Source organism: Loxodonta africana, unplaced genomic scaffold, assembly GCF_030014295.1.
Source record: "Loxodonta africana isolate mLoxAfr1 unplaced genomic scaffold, mLoxAfr1.hap2 scaffold_85, whole genome shotgun sequence".
Classification (NCBI taxonomy): Eukaryota; Metazoa; Chordata; class Mammalia; order Proboscidea; family Elephantidae; genus Loxodonta; species Loxodonta africana.
This window is the reverse complement of record NW_026975592.1, coordinates 695,626-712,830: the sequence shown is the minus strand read 5'-3', so window position 1 is coordinate 712,830 and position 17,205 is coordinate 695,626. Positions and strand designations below refer to the sequence as shown.

Sequence of the window (17,205 nt, the reverse complement as noted above, 5' to 3'; positions counted from 1 at the left end):
GGGACTTAGATATTAATTTGGGAACCGTGGTCATGTAAAGAGTATGTGAAGGCAGAGGACTACATCAACTGGGTTAAATGCTGCTTATAGATTTAATAAGATGAGAAACTGGCAAGTGCTGTTAAATTTTATGTTGCAGAGGTCTGAGTTGTCCTTGAGAATAGGATTTTCAGATAGTATTAGGTATTAAAGTGTGACTGACAGGAGTTTAAAGAGAAAGGAAGAAGAGAAATGGGAGACAGGCATCATCGTGATCCCTTGAGTTCTGCTGCAAAAGAGGGAGAATGAAAATGAGGTATTACATAAAAAGGAAGTGGAGTAAAAAAAAAAGGTTTCTTTAAGGAAGAGAGAGGTAATGAATTGCTTCTTTGTTAATGTAACTATTCCAAGAGAGAGGGAAACATAGATGAAATAAAAGACAGAAGACATTCTTAGACAAGTAAGTGTCCTTGTGTAAGCAGTGAGAAGATGACATCCCATGCAAAAATAAAGAGAATGGTTGCCTTTGGTAAGGGTCACAGACACTTTGTTTAAAACAGCAGTTAAGAAGGCGGCATATAAGTGAATGGAGGCTGGTAGAATGATAGATATAGTTGTAGGAGTCTGGAAGTTCTCTTTTGATGGTTTAAATTATCTCAATTTAATATGAAGGAAGTACATCAATGTTTCCCATTAAGTTTGACACTTGTGGTAGTTTTTTAGGCAGATACCTTTCCTCAAATTAAAGTATCCTTCTATTCTTTTCTTTGCTAAACCTTAGTATCATAAAGAGTTGTGAATTTTTCCAATTCTAATACAAAGGTGATCATATAACTTATCAGCTGGTATTAGTAACAAGAAGTCCCGATAATAAAAGAGTAAGACCAAGATTTGTTTCAGATGTCAAGATGCTAAAAAAAAAAAAAAAAAGTCAGACATTGAGCTGTTAAATAACATGCTTAACGAGTAAAGTCTATTTAACGTGAACTAATTTGGGGATCCCACAGAATGATACGAAATTTGTGAGAACTAATTAACAGGGAATATCACAGCATTAAAGAACAGTTCATAAATGTAATAGATGATATAGATTCTGATATTACTTTATTTTTTAGCAGTGACTTAAACAAGTTGGAAATTTAGTTCTCTCTTACATAAATGAAGTTTGAGCCAAGTAGTATGGGGCTGGTATTACAACTCTATGTTAGGGATATGGAATCCTTCAGTGTTGCTTTTCCGCTAACCTTAACACACATCCTCATGGTCCAAAATGGCTGCCTGAATTCCCACAACGATTCCACATTCACAGAATTATCATTTAATATACCACCTTCATTTATATTTTATTGGCCTTAATTCATCACGTGGCCACACCTAACTACATTGGATGCTGGGAAATGTCTTTTAGCTAGGAAGAAATGTGCCTTAAACAAACAAACAAACATTGCCATCCCTTGAATTGTGACTGGAAAGGTTTCCAGATTTGTGATCTTTATAAGGAAAGCAGACTGCCACATCTTTCGGCTGTAGAGCAGGAGATGGTTTCGAACAAACACTCCTTACATCAGCAGCCGAGGGCTTACTTACAGTGCCACCAGGGCTGCTCAACTAGGATCAGTACTCTACAAGTAAACTTTTTTTTTCAGTTAAAATAGCTTCAGGAAGTTCCTATTCCTGATATCAAAGATTTTTTTTCCTTCTTTCCATAAAAGTTTTTCAAAGTATGGTTTGAATGGCAAGAAGCTTAATAATCTGATTCCTGTCTTTTAGTGAATTCTTTTCATTATTATATTCTAAACAAACATAAAATTCAACTCTCCTCAGATTCCCTAAGACGATACTGAGCTGCCAACTCCAAGATATGAGTGACCCGAGGGTGCAAATAGCATTTCCTGACCTACCCATTAGTATTTTTCTGTTGCATTACATTACTGTCAGCAATACAGTTTCCAGCCCCTATAAAGTATTTGGTCAAGCCCATTTTGATTTCTTTCCTCTTGAAATTTAATTTTTTTAAGTTTAATGTTTTATTTTTCATCAGAAACCACCACCAATCTGGCCCACAATTTCCTCATGGCATTTTTCACTTCCTTATTCCGGAAAGTATAAATCAAAGGATTGAGCAAGGAAGTTACGAAGGTGTAGACTATGGCCACCATCTTGTCGAAGGAGAAAGCAGATGGAGGTCGGGCATACACAATTATGCATGGGACAACGAATAAAACCACAACAGCAATGTGAGATCCACAGGTGGAGAGAGCTTTCAGCCGTCCTTCAGAGCTATGAGTTCTTAGCGAGAGCAAGATGACACAATAGGAGATGAGCAACAAGGAGAAGATTATGATGCAGATAAACCCACTACTGTCAACAACCAAAAAGCTAAGGATGTGAGTGTCAGTACAGGCAAGCTTCAATAATGGGTACAAATCACATAGGAAGTGATCAATAACATTGGGGCCACAGAAGGGCAGCTGGAAAATAAAGACAATTTGTATCACAGAACGTAAGAAGCCACCCGTCCAGGCTACCCCCATCAGGATACCACAGAGCCTCCAGTTCATGATAAAGGGGTAGTGCAATGGCTTGCAAATGGCCACATAGCGGTCGTAGGCCAGGGCGGTGAAGATAATCACCTCCACTCCAGCAAAGAAGTGCTCAGCAAAGAGCTGGGTCATACAGCCCTTGAAGGAGATGGTTTTCTTCTCATAGAGAGAGTTCACAATCATCTTTGGTGCAAATGCAGAGGAATAGCAGGCATCCAGGAAGGACAGGAAGGCCAGAAAGAAGTACATGGGGGATCCCAGGAGTGTCGGGCTTTTGACAATGGTCACCACAACTAGCAAATTGGCCCCAACAGTTGCCATGTAGCAAAACAAAAATACAACAAATTCAATTTTTTGAACACTTGGATTCCATGAAAGACCCAAGAGGACGAACTCAGTTATAAAGCTTTGGTTTTGCATATTTCAGAGGAAAAGGTGGAAGCTAACAGTGACCGTGTAGAATCTGAAATTATAAGAAAGATGTTTGTCTCAAACGAGTATATGATATTAGCATAGTCATCAAAGTATTGGTGAATCCATAAGCAAAATTATTTTAAGTCCTTTGTTGCTGTTAAAAATACAAAAAAAGAAATTTCTTGAGCTATGAACCAGAGCTGAGGTTAAACTCTTTAAAACAGCCAGAGTTTCAATATGTGGGAATGGAAACATTCACGTGTGGTAGGGATGACAAATAGTTTTTAAAGTGGGTGCCAGTTTTGACTTGTTAGGAGTGGCTACCTAGAGTGAAATGTTGAGGAGGATTCTGAAGCACATCCAAGATCTGAGGAAAGGAGGACTATAATGTATTAGTTATGCCTCCCATTGACAGGGCATGGGAACCAGGATGACTTGCAGTCTCTCCAGGAGACTGCCTTACCTACAAATAAAAGAATAGCTAACATGTATTTTAAGAGACATTTGGAAGCCATGCCCACTCCCCCAAAAGTTTCTTTAAAAGTTTGAGCTGAATGGGGCCTTTAAGATGAAGTACTTCATTCCGTATAAAAAATAAAGACCAATGGAAAAAGTGCCTAACTGTATGCTTAAAGAAAATGAGTATATATTGTGTTTTTTTTAATTCAGCATTTTAAAATGAAAACTGAAACTGACAAAAATAATAATACCTACTTTAAAATGTTGTGTTGTTGACTAAGTGAAATAACGCAAGGAAAGCAATTGCTCAGTGCCTAGTTTCTAGGATACAGTCCATATTAGATTTTATTACCCTTAATAACCTTAATTTGGGAGGTTAAGTTAAAAAATTAACAAAAGGTATATCTGGGATTTTCTGCCTCCAAAGTCAAAGTCCATTGCACTGGATCAATAACAAGCAGTGAGAATGTTTCTTTTCGGGGAGAACTTCAGAGCAAGGATGGCCTTTGTATAGTCTCCGCACAGATCTCAAGGTTAAAAACCTTCTGATTCATTTGTTCATGTTTAAATTAGGCACCTCAGGGAAAAGAAATTCCACATGATTTATGATCAGAATGTAATGGCCCTACCATATAAATAAATATCAAATACATGTACAAAGGGCAACAACCATGGAAGTGAAGAATAGAAACAATATATTCAACATAAGCCAGTCTTAAGACTTTTCTAATTCTTAACCAATTGTTTATACAACGTGACCTAACATGATCAAGCGCAACTCCTCAAGGTATATTCATTCCAAAATTATATAATGTTATTGTAAAATAGTAAATACATTGCTTCCCAAAGCATCTGCCAAGACTACGATAAGGGCCAATTTTGTAAATGTGAAAGTGTTGGTTATCCCAAAGAACTGTTGCAAACTGTGGTTATTATTATCTCACTCAATAAACCAGCTGCTTTCCCCATAGAAAGCATTTCCACGATTCAACCAGATAATTATTTCAACTTCTGACTTCATTTTCCATAGGTAGACACAGCATTGAAGGATGAGCGTGTCCTTGTTTGTACCTATAATAGAAATTTATCATTCAAATCATTTACATAATTATATGTTTGCAAAAGAGATGAATAAAATACTTGTGGGGCTTATATCAGTAAACAGATTTTGTTGAATGCCACTTAGAATTGACAAATAAAACTAATGAATACACAATTTTACAGATCGATGTCCTCTGTTTGCTTTTAAACAACCATTTTCCTTATGTTCCCAGGGACCTAGGCAATCCTAAATTGTGCCAGCACTGTTAACTCCATATCTAGCTGCAAGCTGTTACCCAGAAACAAACAAAATAAAAACATAAAACCAACCCAAAAGGGTCATTGGGTCTGTCAACAAACATATATTAAAATATAAAGATTATCAATAGAATAAAGGGTTAACCTAACCACAGAAGGCCATAACCACAACAGGTCAATTTATTTCTCAGGATCCATAGGGATTCAGACACTAAGAAACTGTATCAAAGGGGTAGGACTGAGTGCTTTAACTTGTTGGATGGACTGTGGAAGTGCCTACCAAAACTAAACTAAGTGACAATTTACCTCAGGAAGCAAGTTAGAGATCTACCCAATATCACACATAGCCCACATCACAGACAGCAATTATCATATGACAGACCCCGGACCCCTGAGCCAATAGACCAAACTGTTAGAAAAGATAAACAAGAAAAGCTCACCCAATCATGGTCTTAGTTCTTTGTATTTCCTAAAACCAAAGATAGTATCTAAGTAATTTTCTTGTAGGCAATTATACCAATGGCTGTGAAGAACCCCTTGAATCACTATTGCTCATAATGAATCAGCACCTGTTAAAATTGTATAAAAAGCACTTACTGATTATCCTTCTTTGGATTTTGGTTTGTTTGTAGCCTGAGTGTTTGCAGCCAATTTCCCTTTTTTGTTGTCTGATATGTCACAACAAAAAAAACTCTGTCACAGAAGGCTTTAGTGGAGGTTATCACTCTACAACAGATGTAGGATTCAACAGTGGTCAGTTTAGCCCAAGACAAAAGTAAGGGAGACAATGCACTGAAATAAGTAAGAACATCAACTCCAGACTCATACAGGCTTGGGTTCAAATCCAAGCTCTTCTATTTAGTTATGGCTCATGGAAGAAGTTACTTCAAATCCTTGGTTTCCACCTCTGAAAAGTGAGCTAATAAGAATGCCTGTTGTTAGAATCAGATAACACAATACACATAAATACATTCAACAGGAGATCAAGCCCCCAGACCACTGACACAGAGAAGAATTGTCAACATTTTTACTTACACTTAATTCCCCTTTTACCATGAACAGGGCTGACATGTGCTTTTACTGATAAACTCTTTGACTCTTTCTTTTATTACTTTAAAAATGGAAATTATTTTATTTGGTCACAGTGTAGATATGCCATTTTTTTTTTTTTTTTTTTTACTACATAGCACTTTTAAATAACCTTTGTAATCCCTTAGTACCTGTGAAACCCACATGAATCCACTCCTACTTCAGGCAGCTTCTTTATACAAAGAAAATCAAGTTTTCTGTAAAAAAATTATATTAATGATTAAATAATTCTGAAAATGCAAAAATGTGAATTATAAATCGCACCATATATCGTGTTTTTTTTTTGAAAATTCTGGTGTTGCCAATCTCCTATTCTTTATGGAGAAAAGTCCATTCAGTGGCTGGATAAAATGGGAATGCCATTTCCAAGTCTTATTTCTACATCTAAGAGAGAGAGAATGTCTCACAGGCACACAAGGCAGAGAATGTTCCCCATTGCTTCTCAACTGCTGTTTCTAATTTGCTGTCATGGAACAAAACACAGAGAAGCAAAGGTCTCCTCCTTTATTTCCAACTGGAATTTAAAAAGGTTTCCCTGAGACAACATGAACCTGTAGAACTGCCTCTCAGTTGCCCCTGGGGGTTTGAAAAATTTCAGTCAGCATGATTATCCCAGGCACTTTTAAGTGGTTTGAAGTATTTAAGCATTGGCAGCATCGCGAGGTCCCAAATTAATTGTGATTTTTTTTTTTTTAATCTCCTTCTTTTATACCTACTCCTGAGATTCTATGTGAAGATGTTTTCACTTCCCTTTCTGTTCAGGAATATAACAGTGTGTATGCTGGAATAGAAACGCCTATGTTCTTACTAAATGCAAGAGTTCAGTCCTGTAATAAAGCACAGCATCTATACATGAGGACAGCATGTGCTGTTCTTGGGCTGCGGTAGCAATGAGTGCTTCTTAAGAAATATTTCATATACAAATATGCAAAACTATATAGATTAATCCAAATGTTATTTTTTTCTCTACATACCTGATCTTGATATTCCATGACTTTAAAACTAAAAGCCTGATATCCGTCCCTGGGTGGTATAAATCGTTAAAGCACACACCTGTTAACCAAAAAGATGGATGTAAAAGTCTACCTCGAGACACCTCAGAACAAGGTCCTGGCCATCTACTTCCAAAAAATTAGTACTTGAAAGCCCTATGAGGCATTGTTCTACTCTGAAACACATGGGGTCCTTATGAGTCAGAATCAACTCAACAGTAATGGGTTTTGTTTGTTTGTTTAATATTTCCTTCTCTTCCCATATTATATGAAAACAACGAATGACAGATCAGTTTACTCTGTTGAAATGTAGCACTGCGATTGAAGTTTGAAGGAAAACCTGGAGATGCCCCATCAGGCCACTTCAGAAAGGGGCCAAACCAAACACTTTGTTACTCCATTCACTATTTAAACATTTTACTCTACCTACTTCTATGGCAATTCATAGAAAGATGTAAAATTGAAGTGCTTCATCAGAAAAGTTAAGGCCCAGAGGCACCTTCACATCAAGCACCTATGGGAACAAAGAACAAGGGTTGCTTTCTTTTTATTAAAATTTTAGAGGTTTACTCTGACCAGAAGAACTGGCTGACATGGACCATATTCCTTGTGATTCAAGGACAGAAAGCCACAGACAGCTGCCTGATACAGGGCCTGGAATCTGTGGAAAGACTGGGTGATCTCGTTAGGCACCGTCAAGATGGATACTCAGGGTAAAGGATGTGTTCCTTCACTCTCAACACCCTCAGTCAGAGCATAGACAGACGAGAGCTTGATAAGGCCCCACAAAAAGGGCCCAAGGCCAAGGATCAGCTGAGCCCTGAACTTGTGTCCCCCGAACTGTGCATGTCAGCACCACTCTGGTAACCCAAAGTACAGTAATCCTGTGGAAATAAATAAATAAAGATCCAGCCTGCTGAAGCCATTTGGATGCCAGACCATGTACCTGGAACTGGGATCCCAGCCACAGGACCAGTCATAACTTGATTGGGGCTGAATAAGAGCTCCTGGAGGATTCTGGTTGACTCCATGGATGGGATAGAGTATGGAAGAGCAAGATGAAAAGTAGAAATAGTCAGGGGTCCATAGAGTCATGTCCAAGTTGGGATGCTCTACCCAGAAGGCACTACAGACTTCCCAGTCACAGGCACTGGAGAATGGTGGACATTTTGCAGCAGGCACTTCAAAGCATGCAAGCAGGGGCACGGTTCTGCTTGTCCAGGTCCAAGGGTAGTTTTATATAAAATATCACTTCTTCAAATCTGTAAATGTAAAATGAGATTGTAAGTCATTTAGAAAGTTCAGGGGAAGGAAAAGTATTCCAGACAGAAGGAATAGCCTATGGATGTGAAGGCTCTATGGCAAGAGTATGCCTGGCCACCAAGCAGAACAGAAAGGGGTCACGTGGACTGGGGAATCAATGAGGGATCAGCCATGAGAGAGGACTTCAGAGAGGTGGAAGGGTAGCAAGATGACTGCTGCCTGATCTTTAGCAATTGTAAGGTTTTAGCTTTTATCCTGAGCACCAGTGCAGTTGAGTAGAGTCATAATATGATCTGATTTATGTGTTTAAAGGATAACTCTAACTTTCTTGCTAAGGATAGAATTGGAGTATTGTATACAAGGTAAAGCAGGGAGACTAAGTAAGAGGGACTTGCAATAATCGAGGTGAAAGAGGATGGTGGCTTGGAATTAAGTGACAGTTCTCAAAATGAAAAGAAGTTCTTGAATTTGAGGTATAGGTTAAAGCTGACAGGATTTCCTGATAGAGTGGATGTGGGCAAGGAGAAAAACAAATGAACCAAATGAGCCATTGGTAGAAATGGAGGATGACCTGAGTGGAGACTGCTTGGGGATTGGGTCAGAACAACCAGAAACACAGCTTTGGATTTATTCAGTTTAAGAAACCAACCTGTCATTTAGATGGAAATACCATGGAAGCAGTTGGACGTATAGATCTCAACCTCAAGGAAAAGGTCTGGGCTGGCAATATTAATTTGGGAACCTTGGTCATGTAAAGAGATTATGGAAAGAAAGAGGGAACAGATCAACTGGCTTAAATGATGTTAATGGATTTAATAAGATGAGAAATGAACAACTGCTGTTAAATTTACCAATGCAGAGGTCTGTGGTGACCTTGAAGAGAGGATTTTCAAATAATTTTAATTATTGACATGTGACTGAAAGGAGTTTAAAGAGAAATGGGAGATGGACATTATAGAGATCCCTTAGTTTTGCTGCAAAGGAGGGAGAATGAAATGGGGTATTAGATATAAAGGAAGTAGAGTCAAAAAAATATTTTTAACGATGAGAGAGGTAACAGATTGCTTCTTTGATGATGTAACTCATCCAGTAGAGAAGAAAACATGGATGAAATAAGAATCAGAAGAGATTCATAGACTAGCTTCCTTGTGTAAGCAGTGAGGAGATGAAGTACCATGTAAAAGAGAGACTGCTTGTCTTTGGTAAGGGTCGCAGACACTTCATTTACAATAGCAGTTAGAAGGCAGAATACAACTGAATGGATGCTGGCAGATTGACAGATATAGTTGTGGGAGTCTGAAAATTCTCTTTTGATGGTTTAAATTATTTCATTGAAATAGGGAGAAAGTACATCAATGCTTCCCACTAAGTTTGATGCTTGTAGTAATTTTTTAAGCAGATACCTTTCCTCAGATTGAAGTATCCTTCAATTCCTACTTTGCTAAACCTCAGAATCATGAACAGGTGAGAATTTTTCAAATTCTAATACAGAGGTAATCATATCATTTACCAGTTAGTATTAGTAACAACCAATCTCCATAACAAAGCAGTATGAACAAGATTTGTTTCAGATGCCAAGGTGTCAAAAAAAAAAAAAAAAGTCAGACATTGAGCTGTTAAAAAACATGTTTAGCGGGTATGGGCTATTTAATGTGAACTAATTTGGGGATCCTTATACAACTGTAAGAAATTTGTGAGAACAAATTAACAGGGACTATTACAGCATTCATGAAAAGAATAGCTAGCTCATAAATGTAATAGATGACGTAGATTTTGATATTACTTTATTTTTTTAGCAGTGACTTAAACAGGATGGAAATTTATTTACCTCTTACATATGGAAGTCTGAGCCAAGTAGTATGGGGCTGCTATTTCAACTCTACAACATTAGGGTTTTAGGATCCTTCAGTTTTGCTTTTCCACTAACCTTAACACACATCCTCAAAGTCCAAGATGGCTGCCTGAATTCCCACCACAATTTCACATTCACAGAATTACCATTTAATATGTCACTTTCATTTACATTTTTTTGGCCATAATTTGTTCACATGGTCACACCTAACTACATTGGATGCTGGGAAATGTCTTTTAGCTAGGAAGCAATATTTCTTAAAAAACAACAGCAGCAACAAAAAACAAACAAAAAAAACAATTGCCATCTCCTGAATTTGGACTCAAAAGGCTTCCAGATTATTGATCTTTATAAGGAAAGGAGACTGCCACATCTTTCTGCTATAGAGCAGGTGGTGGTTTCAAACCATCACACTTTATGTCAGCAGCTGAGGGCTTACCTACTATGCCACCAGGGCTGCTTAACTGGGATCAGGACCGTAAAGTAAACTTTTTCCTAGTTAAAATAGTTTCAGGAAGTTCCTATTAATGATATCTAAGATTTTTTTTCTTCTTTCCATAAAGGTTTTTCAAAGTATGGTGTCAATGGCAAAAAGTTTAATAGATAACCTGAATCCTCTTTTTTAGTGATTTCTTTTCATTACTATATTCTAGACAAACATAAAATTCAATTCTCCTTTGATTACCTATAAGGATACTGAGCTGCCAACTCCAAGATGTGAGTGATCTGAGGGTGGTAATAGCATTTCCTGACCTACTCGTTAGAATTTTTCTATGGCAGTACATTACGTTCTGCCTTACAAGTTCCAGCCCCTATAAAGTATTTGGTTAAGTGCATTTTATTTCTTTCCTCTTCAAATTTAAATTTTTAAGTTTTATTTTTCACCAGACACCCAGCAATCTGGTCCATAATTTCCTCATCACATTTTTCCCTTCCTTTTTCCTGAAAGTATAAATCAAAGGATTGAGCAAGGGAGTTACGAAGGTGTAAACTATGGCCACCATCTTGTCGAAGGAGAAAGCAGACGGAGGTCGGGCATACACAATTATGCATGGGACAACGAATAAAACCACAACAGCAATGTGAGATCCACAGGTGGAGAGAGCTTTCAGCCGTCCTCCAGAGCTATGAGTTTTTAGCGAAAGCAAGATGACACAATAGGAGATGAGCAACAAGGAGAAGATTATGATGCAGATAAACCTACTATTGGCAACCACAAAAAGGCCAAGGATGTGAGTGTCAGTGCAGGTAAGCTTCAATAATGGGTACAAATCACGTAGGAAGTGATCAATAACATTGGGGCCACAGAAGGGCAGCTGGAAAATAAAGACAATTTGTATCACAGAATGCAGGAAGCCCCCTGTCCAGGCTACCCCCATCAGGATACCACAGAGCCTCTAGTTCATGATAAAGGGGTAGTGCAATGGCTTGCAAATGGCCACATAGCGGTCGTAGGCCAGGGCGGTGAAGATAATCACCTCCACTCCAGCAAAGAAGTGCTCAGCAAAGAGCTGGGTCATACAGCCCTTGAAGGAGATGGTTTTCTTCTCATAGAGAGAGTTCACAATCATCTTTGGTGCAAATGCAGAGGAATAGCAGGCATCCAGGAAGGACAGGAAGGCCAGAAAGAAGTACATGGGGGATCCCAGGAGTGTCGGGCTTTTGACAATGGTCACCACAACTAGCAAATTGGCCCCAACAGTTGCAATGTAGCAGAACAAAAATAGAACAAATTCAATTTTTTGAACACTTGGATTCCATGAAAGACTCAAGAGGATGAACTCAGTTACAAAGCTTTGGTTTTGCATATTTTGGAGGAAAAGGTGGAAGCTAACACAGTGACCATGTAGAATCTGAAATTATGAGAAAGATATTTGTCTCAAACCAGTTTATGATATTAGTTATCAGTATAGTCATCGAAGTATTGGTGCATCCATAATCAAAATTATTTTAAGTGCTTCTGTTGTTGTTAAGAATATAAAATTAGAAATTTCTTGAGGCATCAGTCAGAACTGAGGTTAAACTCTTTAAAACAGTCAGAGTTTCAATATGGGGGAAGGGAACCCTTCACATGTGGTAGGGGTGACAAATAGTTTTTAAAGTGGGTGCCAGCTTTGACTTGTTAGGTGTGGCTACCTAGAGTGAAATGTCGAGGAGGATTCTGAAGCACATCCAAGATCTGAGGAAAGGAGGACTATAATGTATTAGTTATGCCTCCCCTTGTCATGGCATGGGAACCAGGATGACTTGAATGGGAAATGCATCTCTCTCCAGGAGACTGCCTTACCTACAAATAAAAGAACAGCTAACATGCATTTTAACAGGCAATTGGAAATCATGCCTACTCCCCCAGATATTTCTTTAAAAATTTGAGCTGAACTGGGCCTTTAAGATGAATTAATTCATTTCTTATCAAAAATAAAGACCACAGATACATGAGAAAATGCTCTCGATCATTAGCCATTAGAGAAATGCAAATTAAAACTACGATGAGATTCCATCTCACACCAGCAAGGCTGGCATTAATCCAAAAAACACAAAATAATAAATGTTGGAGAGGCTGCGGAGAGATTGGAACTCTTATACACTGCTGGTGGGAATGTCAAATGGTACAACCACTTTGGAAATCTATCTGGCGTTATCTTAAACAGTTAGAAATAGAACTACCATACAACCCAGAAATCCCACTCCTCGGAATATACCCTAGAGATACAAGAGCCTTCACACAAACAGATATATGCACACCCATGTTTATTGCAGCTCTGTTTACAATAGCAAAAAGCTGGAAGCAACCAAGGTGTCCATCAACGGATGAATGGTTAAATAAATTGTGGTATATTCACAGAATGGAATACTACGCATCGACGAATCTCTGAAACATTTCATAACATGGAGGAACCTGGAAGGCATTATGCTGAGCGAAATTAGTCAGAGGCAAAAGGACAAATATTGTATAAGACCACTATTATAAGATCTTGAGAAATAGTATAAACTGAGAAGAACACATACTTTTGTGGTTACGAAGGGGGGAGAGAGGGAGGGAGGGAGGGAGAGGGTCTTTTGTTGATTAATCAGTAGATAAGAACTGCTTTGGGTGAAGGGAAGGACAACACTCAGTACATGGAAGGTCAGCTTAATTGGACTGGACCAAAAGCAAAGAAGTTTCCGGGATAAAATGAATGCTTCAAAGGTCAGCGGAGCAGGGGCGGGGGTCTGGGGAACATGGTTTGAGGGGACTTCTAAGTCAATTGGCAAAATAATTCTATTATGAAAACATTCTGCATCCCACTTTGAAATGTGGTGTCTGGAGTCTTAAATGCTAACAAGCGGCCATCTAAGATTTATCAATTGGTCTCAACCCACCTGGAGCAAAGGAAAATGAACACCAAGGTCACACGACAACTAAGAGCCCAAGAGACAGAAAGGGCCACATGAACCAGAGACCTACATCATCCTGAGACCAGAAGAACTAGTTGGTGCCTGGCCACAATCGATGACTGCTCTGACAGGGAGCACAACAGAGAACTCCTGAGGGAGCAGGAGATCAGTGGGATGCAGACCCCAAATTCTCATAAAAAGACCATACTTAATGGTCTGACTGAGACTAGAGGAATCCTGGCGGCCATGCTCCCCAGACCTTCTGTTGGCACAGGACAGGAACCATCCCCGAAGACAACTCATCAGACATGAAAGGGACTGGTCAGCGGGGGGGAGAGAGATGCTGATGAAGAGTGAGCTAATTAAATCAGGTGGACACTTGAGAGTGTGTTGGCAACTCTTGTCTGGAGGGGGATGGGAGGATAGAGAGAGAGGGAAGCTGGCAAAATTGTCACGAAAGGAGAGACTGAAAGGGCTGACTCAATAGGGGGAGAGCAAGTGGGAGTAGGGAGTAAGATGTATGTAAACTTATATGTGACAGACTGTTGGATTTGTAAACGTTCACTTGAAGCTTAATAAAAGTTAATTAAAATAAATAAATAAACAAATAAGTAAATAAAATAATAAAGACCAACAGAAAATTCCTTAACTGTATGTTTAACAAAAATAAGGATGTATTAAGTTTTGGGTTGTCTTTGTTTTTGTTTTAGTCATCATTTTAAAATGTAAACAGAAGCTGACAAAAATAATAAAGCTCACTTCAAAGTGTTCTGCTGATGACTGAGTGAAATAATGCAAGAAAAAAAGCAATTGCTCAGAGCCTAGTGTCTAGGATACTGTCCATGTGAGGTCTTATTATCCCTATTTTGCTATTAGCTAAGTTATAGTTTGAGAGGTAGATCTGGGATTTTCTGGTGCCACAGCCAAAGTCCATTCCACTGGATCCATAAAGAAAGTGGTGAGAACGTTTCTTTTCTAGGAAGAACTTCAGAGAAAGGATGGCCTTTCTACAGTCTCCACACACCTCTCAAGGTTAAAACCTTCTGATTCATTTGTTCATGTTTAAATTAGACACCTCAGGGAAAAGAAACTCCACATGATTTATAACCAGAGGGTATTGGCCCGACTCTATATATATACACACATACACATCAAATACATACACAAAGGGCAACAACCATAGAAGTAAAGAATAGAAACCACATGTTCAACATAAGCCAGTCTTTATTAATTCTTTAATTAATTAAGATTTTATTAATTCTTAACCAATTGCTTAAACAATGTGACTCAATACGATCAAGTGCCACTCCTCACAGTTTATTTTTTTCACAATTATATAACATTATTGTAAAATAGTTCATGCATTGCTTACCTAAGCATCTCATAAGACTACGATGAGGGCTAATTCTGAAAATGTGAAAGCGTTGCTTATGGTAAAGAAGTGTTGCAGATTGTGGTTATTATTACCTCACTCAGTAAACCAGCTGCTTTCCCCATAGAAAGCATTTCCATGACTCAACCAGATAATTACTTCAACTTCTGACTTCATTTTCCATAGGTAAACACAGCTTTGAAGGGTGAGTGTGTCCTCCTTTATACCTATAACAGAAATTTATCACTTAAATCATTTACGTAATTACATGTTTGCTAAAGAGATGAATAAAATACTTGTGGGGCTTAGATCAGTAAATTGATTTTGTTGAATGCCACTTAGAATTGACAAATAAAACTAATGAGTAACAATTTTACAGGTTAATGTCATCTGTTTGCTTTTAAACAGCCATTTTCCTTATGTTCCCAGGGACCTGGGCAATCCTAAATTGTGCCAGCACAGATAGCTCCATATCTAGCTGCAAGCGGTTACCCAGAAAACAAAGCATAAAACAACCCCAAAAGGGTCATTGAGTCTGTCAACAACCATATATTAAAATATAAAGATTATCAGTAGAATAAAGGGTTAACCTAACCACAGAAGGCCATAACCACAACAGGCCAATTTGTTTCTCAGGATCCATAGGGCTTTAAACACTAAGAATTTGTATCAAAGGGGTAGGACTGAGTGCTCTAACTTGTTCAATGGACTGAGGAAGTGCTTACCAAAAGTAAGTAACAATTTACCCCGGGAAGCTTGTTGGAGATCTACCCTATATCACAGGTAGCCCACACCACAGAAAGCAATTATATGATAGAGCCAGGACCCCTGAGCCAACAGACCAAATTGTTAGAAAAGAGAAACAAGAAAATGCCTCCCAATCACGATCTTAGTTCTTTGTCTTTCCATTAACCCATGATAGTCTGTAAGTCATTTACTCATAGGTAATTATTCCAAGAATTGTAAACAGCCGGTTGAAACACCCTGACTCTTGATGAATCAGCACCTTTCAAAATTGTATAAAAAGCACTTATGGATTATCCTTCTTTGGATTTTGGTTTGTTTGTAGCCTGAGTGCTTACACCAAATTTCCCTCTTTTGTTTTCTGATGTCACAATAAAAAACTCTATTGCAGAAGGCTTTAGTGAAAGTTATCACTCTACAACAGATATAGGATTCAACAGTGGTCAGTTTAGCATAGGACAAAAGTAAGAGAGACAATGAAGTGAAATAAGTAAGGGCATCAACTTCAGACTCATACAGGCTTGGATTCAAATCCAAGCTCTTCTATTTAGTTATGTCTCATGGAACAAGTTACTTCAAATCCTTGTTTTCCACTTCTGAAAAGTGAGCTAATAAGAATGCCTATTTATAGAATCAGATAACGCAATACACATAAATACATTCAACAGGAGATCAAGCCCCCAGACCAGTGACAGAGAGAATTGTCAACATTTTTACTTACATTTAATTCCCCCTTTATCATGAACAGGGCTGACAAGTGCTTTTACTGATAAGCTCTTTCCCTTGTTCTTTTATTAATTTAAAAATGGAAATTATTCTATTTGGTCACAGTGTAGGCATGCCAATTTTTTTAGTGCATAGAACATTTGAATGACCTTTGTAATCCTTTAGTAGCTCTCAAACCCACATGAGTCCACTTCTACTTCAGGGAGCTTCTTTATACAAAGAAAATCAAGTTGTCTGTACATTAATTGATCCTAATTTATATTAATGATTAAATAATTGTGAAAATGCAAAAATTTGCTTTATAAATCTCACCATATATCATGTTCCTTTTTGAAAATTCTGGTGATGGCAATCTCCTATTCTTTAACTGAGAAAAGTCCATTCAGCAGCTGGATAAAATGGGAATGCCATTTCCAAGTCTTATTTCTACATCTAAGAGAGAGAGAAAGTCTCACAGGCACACAAGGCAGAGAATGTTCCTCACTGCTTCTCAAGTGCTGTTTCCAATTTGGTGTCATGGAACAAAACACAGAGAAGCAAGGGTCTCCTCCTTTATTTCCAACTGGAATTTAAAGAGGTTTCCCTGAGAAGACATGAACCTGTAGAACTGCCTCTCAGTTGCCTCCCGGGGGTTTGAAACGTTTCAGTCAGCATGATTATCCAAGACACTTTTATGTGGTTTGAAGTACTTAAGCATTGGCAAATTTCTATGTCCCAAATGAATTGGGAATTTTTTTTTTTTCAATCTCTTCCTGAGATTCTATGTGAAGATGTTTTCACTTCCCTTTATGTTCAGGAATATAACAATGTGTATGCTGGGGTGGAAACGCCTATGTTCCTGCAAAATGCAAGAGCTGAGTTCTGGAATAAGGCACAACATCTATCCATGAGGAGTCAAAAAAATATTTTTTATCAATGACAGCAGTAACAGATTGCTTCTTTGATGATGTAGAGAGGGAAATATGGGTGAAATAATAGACAAAGGAGATTCTCAGACAAAAGTCCTGTGTAAGTGGTGAGGAGATGAAGTCACATGTAGAAGTATAGAAAGACTGGTTGTCTTTGGCAAGGGTCCCAGATACTTCATTTACAGTA

General features: G+C 38.2%; 1 protein-coding gene and 1 pseudogene across 1 annotated transcript; both read right to left on the bottom strand.

The window, feature by feature from the left end:
- Positions 1 to 908: 908 nt before the first annotated feature.
- LOC100672503 (olfactory receptor 4C15-like) lies at positions 909 to 5,839 on the bottom strand. Its single transcript, XM_023542698.2, has one exon. It carries the CDS (start codon positions 2,940 to 2,942, stop codon positions 2,007 to 2,009), a length of 936 nt encoding a protein of 311 aa, XP_023398466.2. The 5' UTR covers positions 2,943 to 5,839; the 3' UTR covers positions 909 to 2,006.
- Positions 5,840 to 10,345: 4,506 nt separating this feature from the next.
- Positions 10,346 to 12,054, bottom strand: LOC135230188 (olfactory receptor 4C15-like; annotated as a pseudogene).
- Positions 12,055 to 17,205: the final 5,151 nt, after the last annotated feature.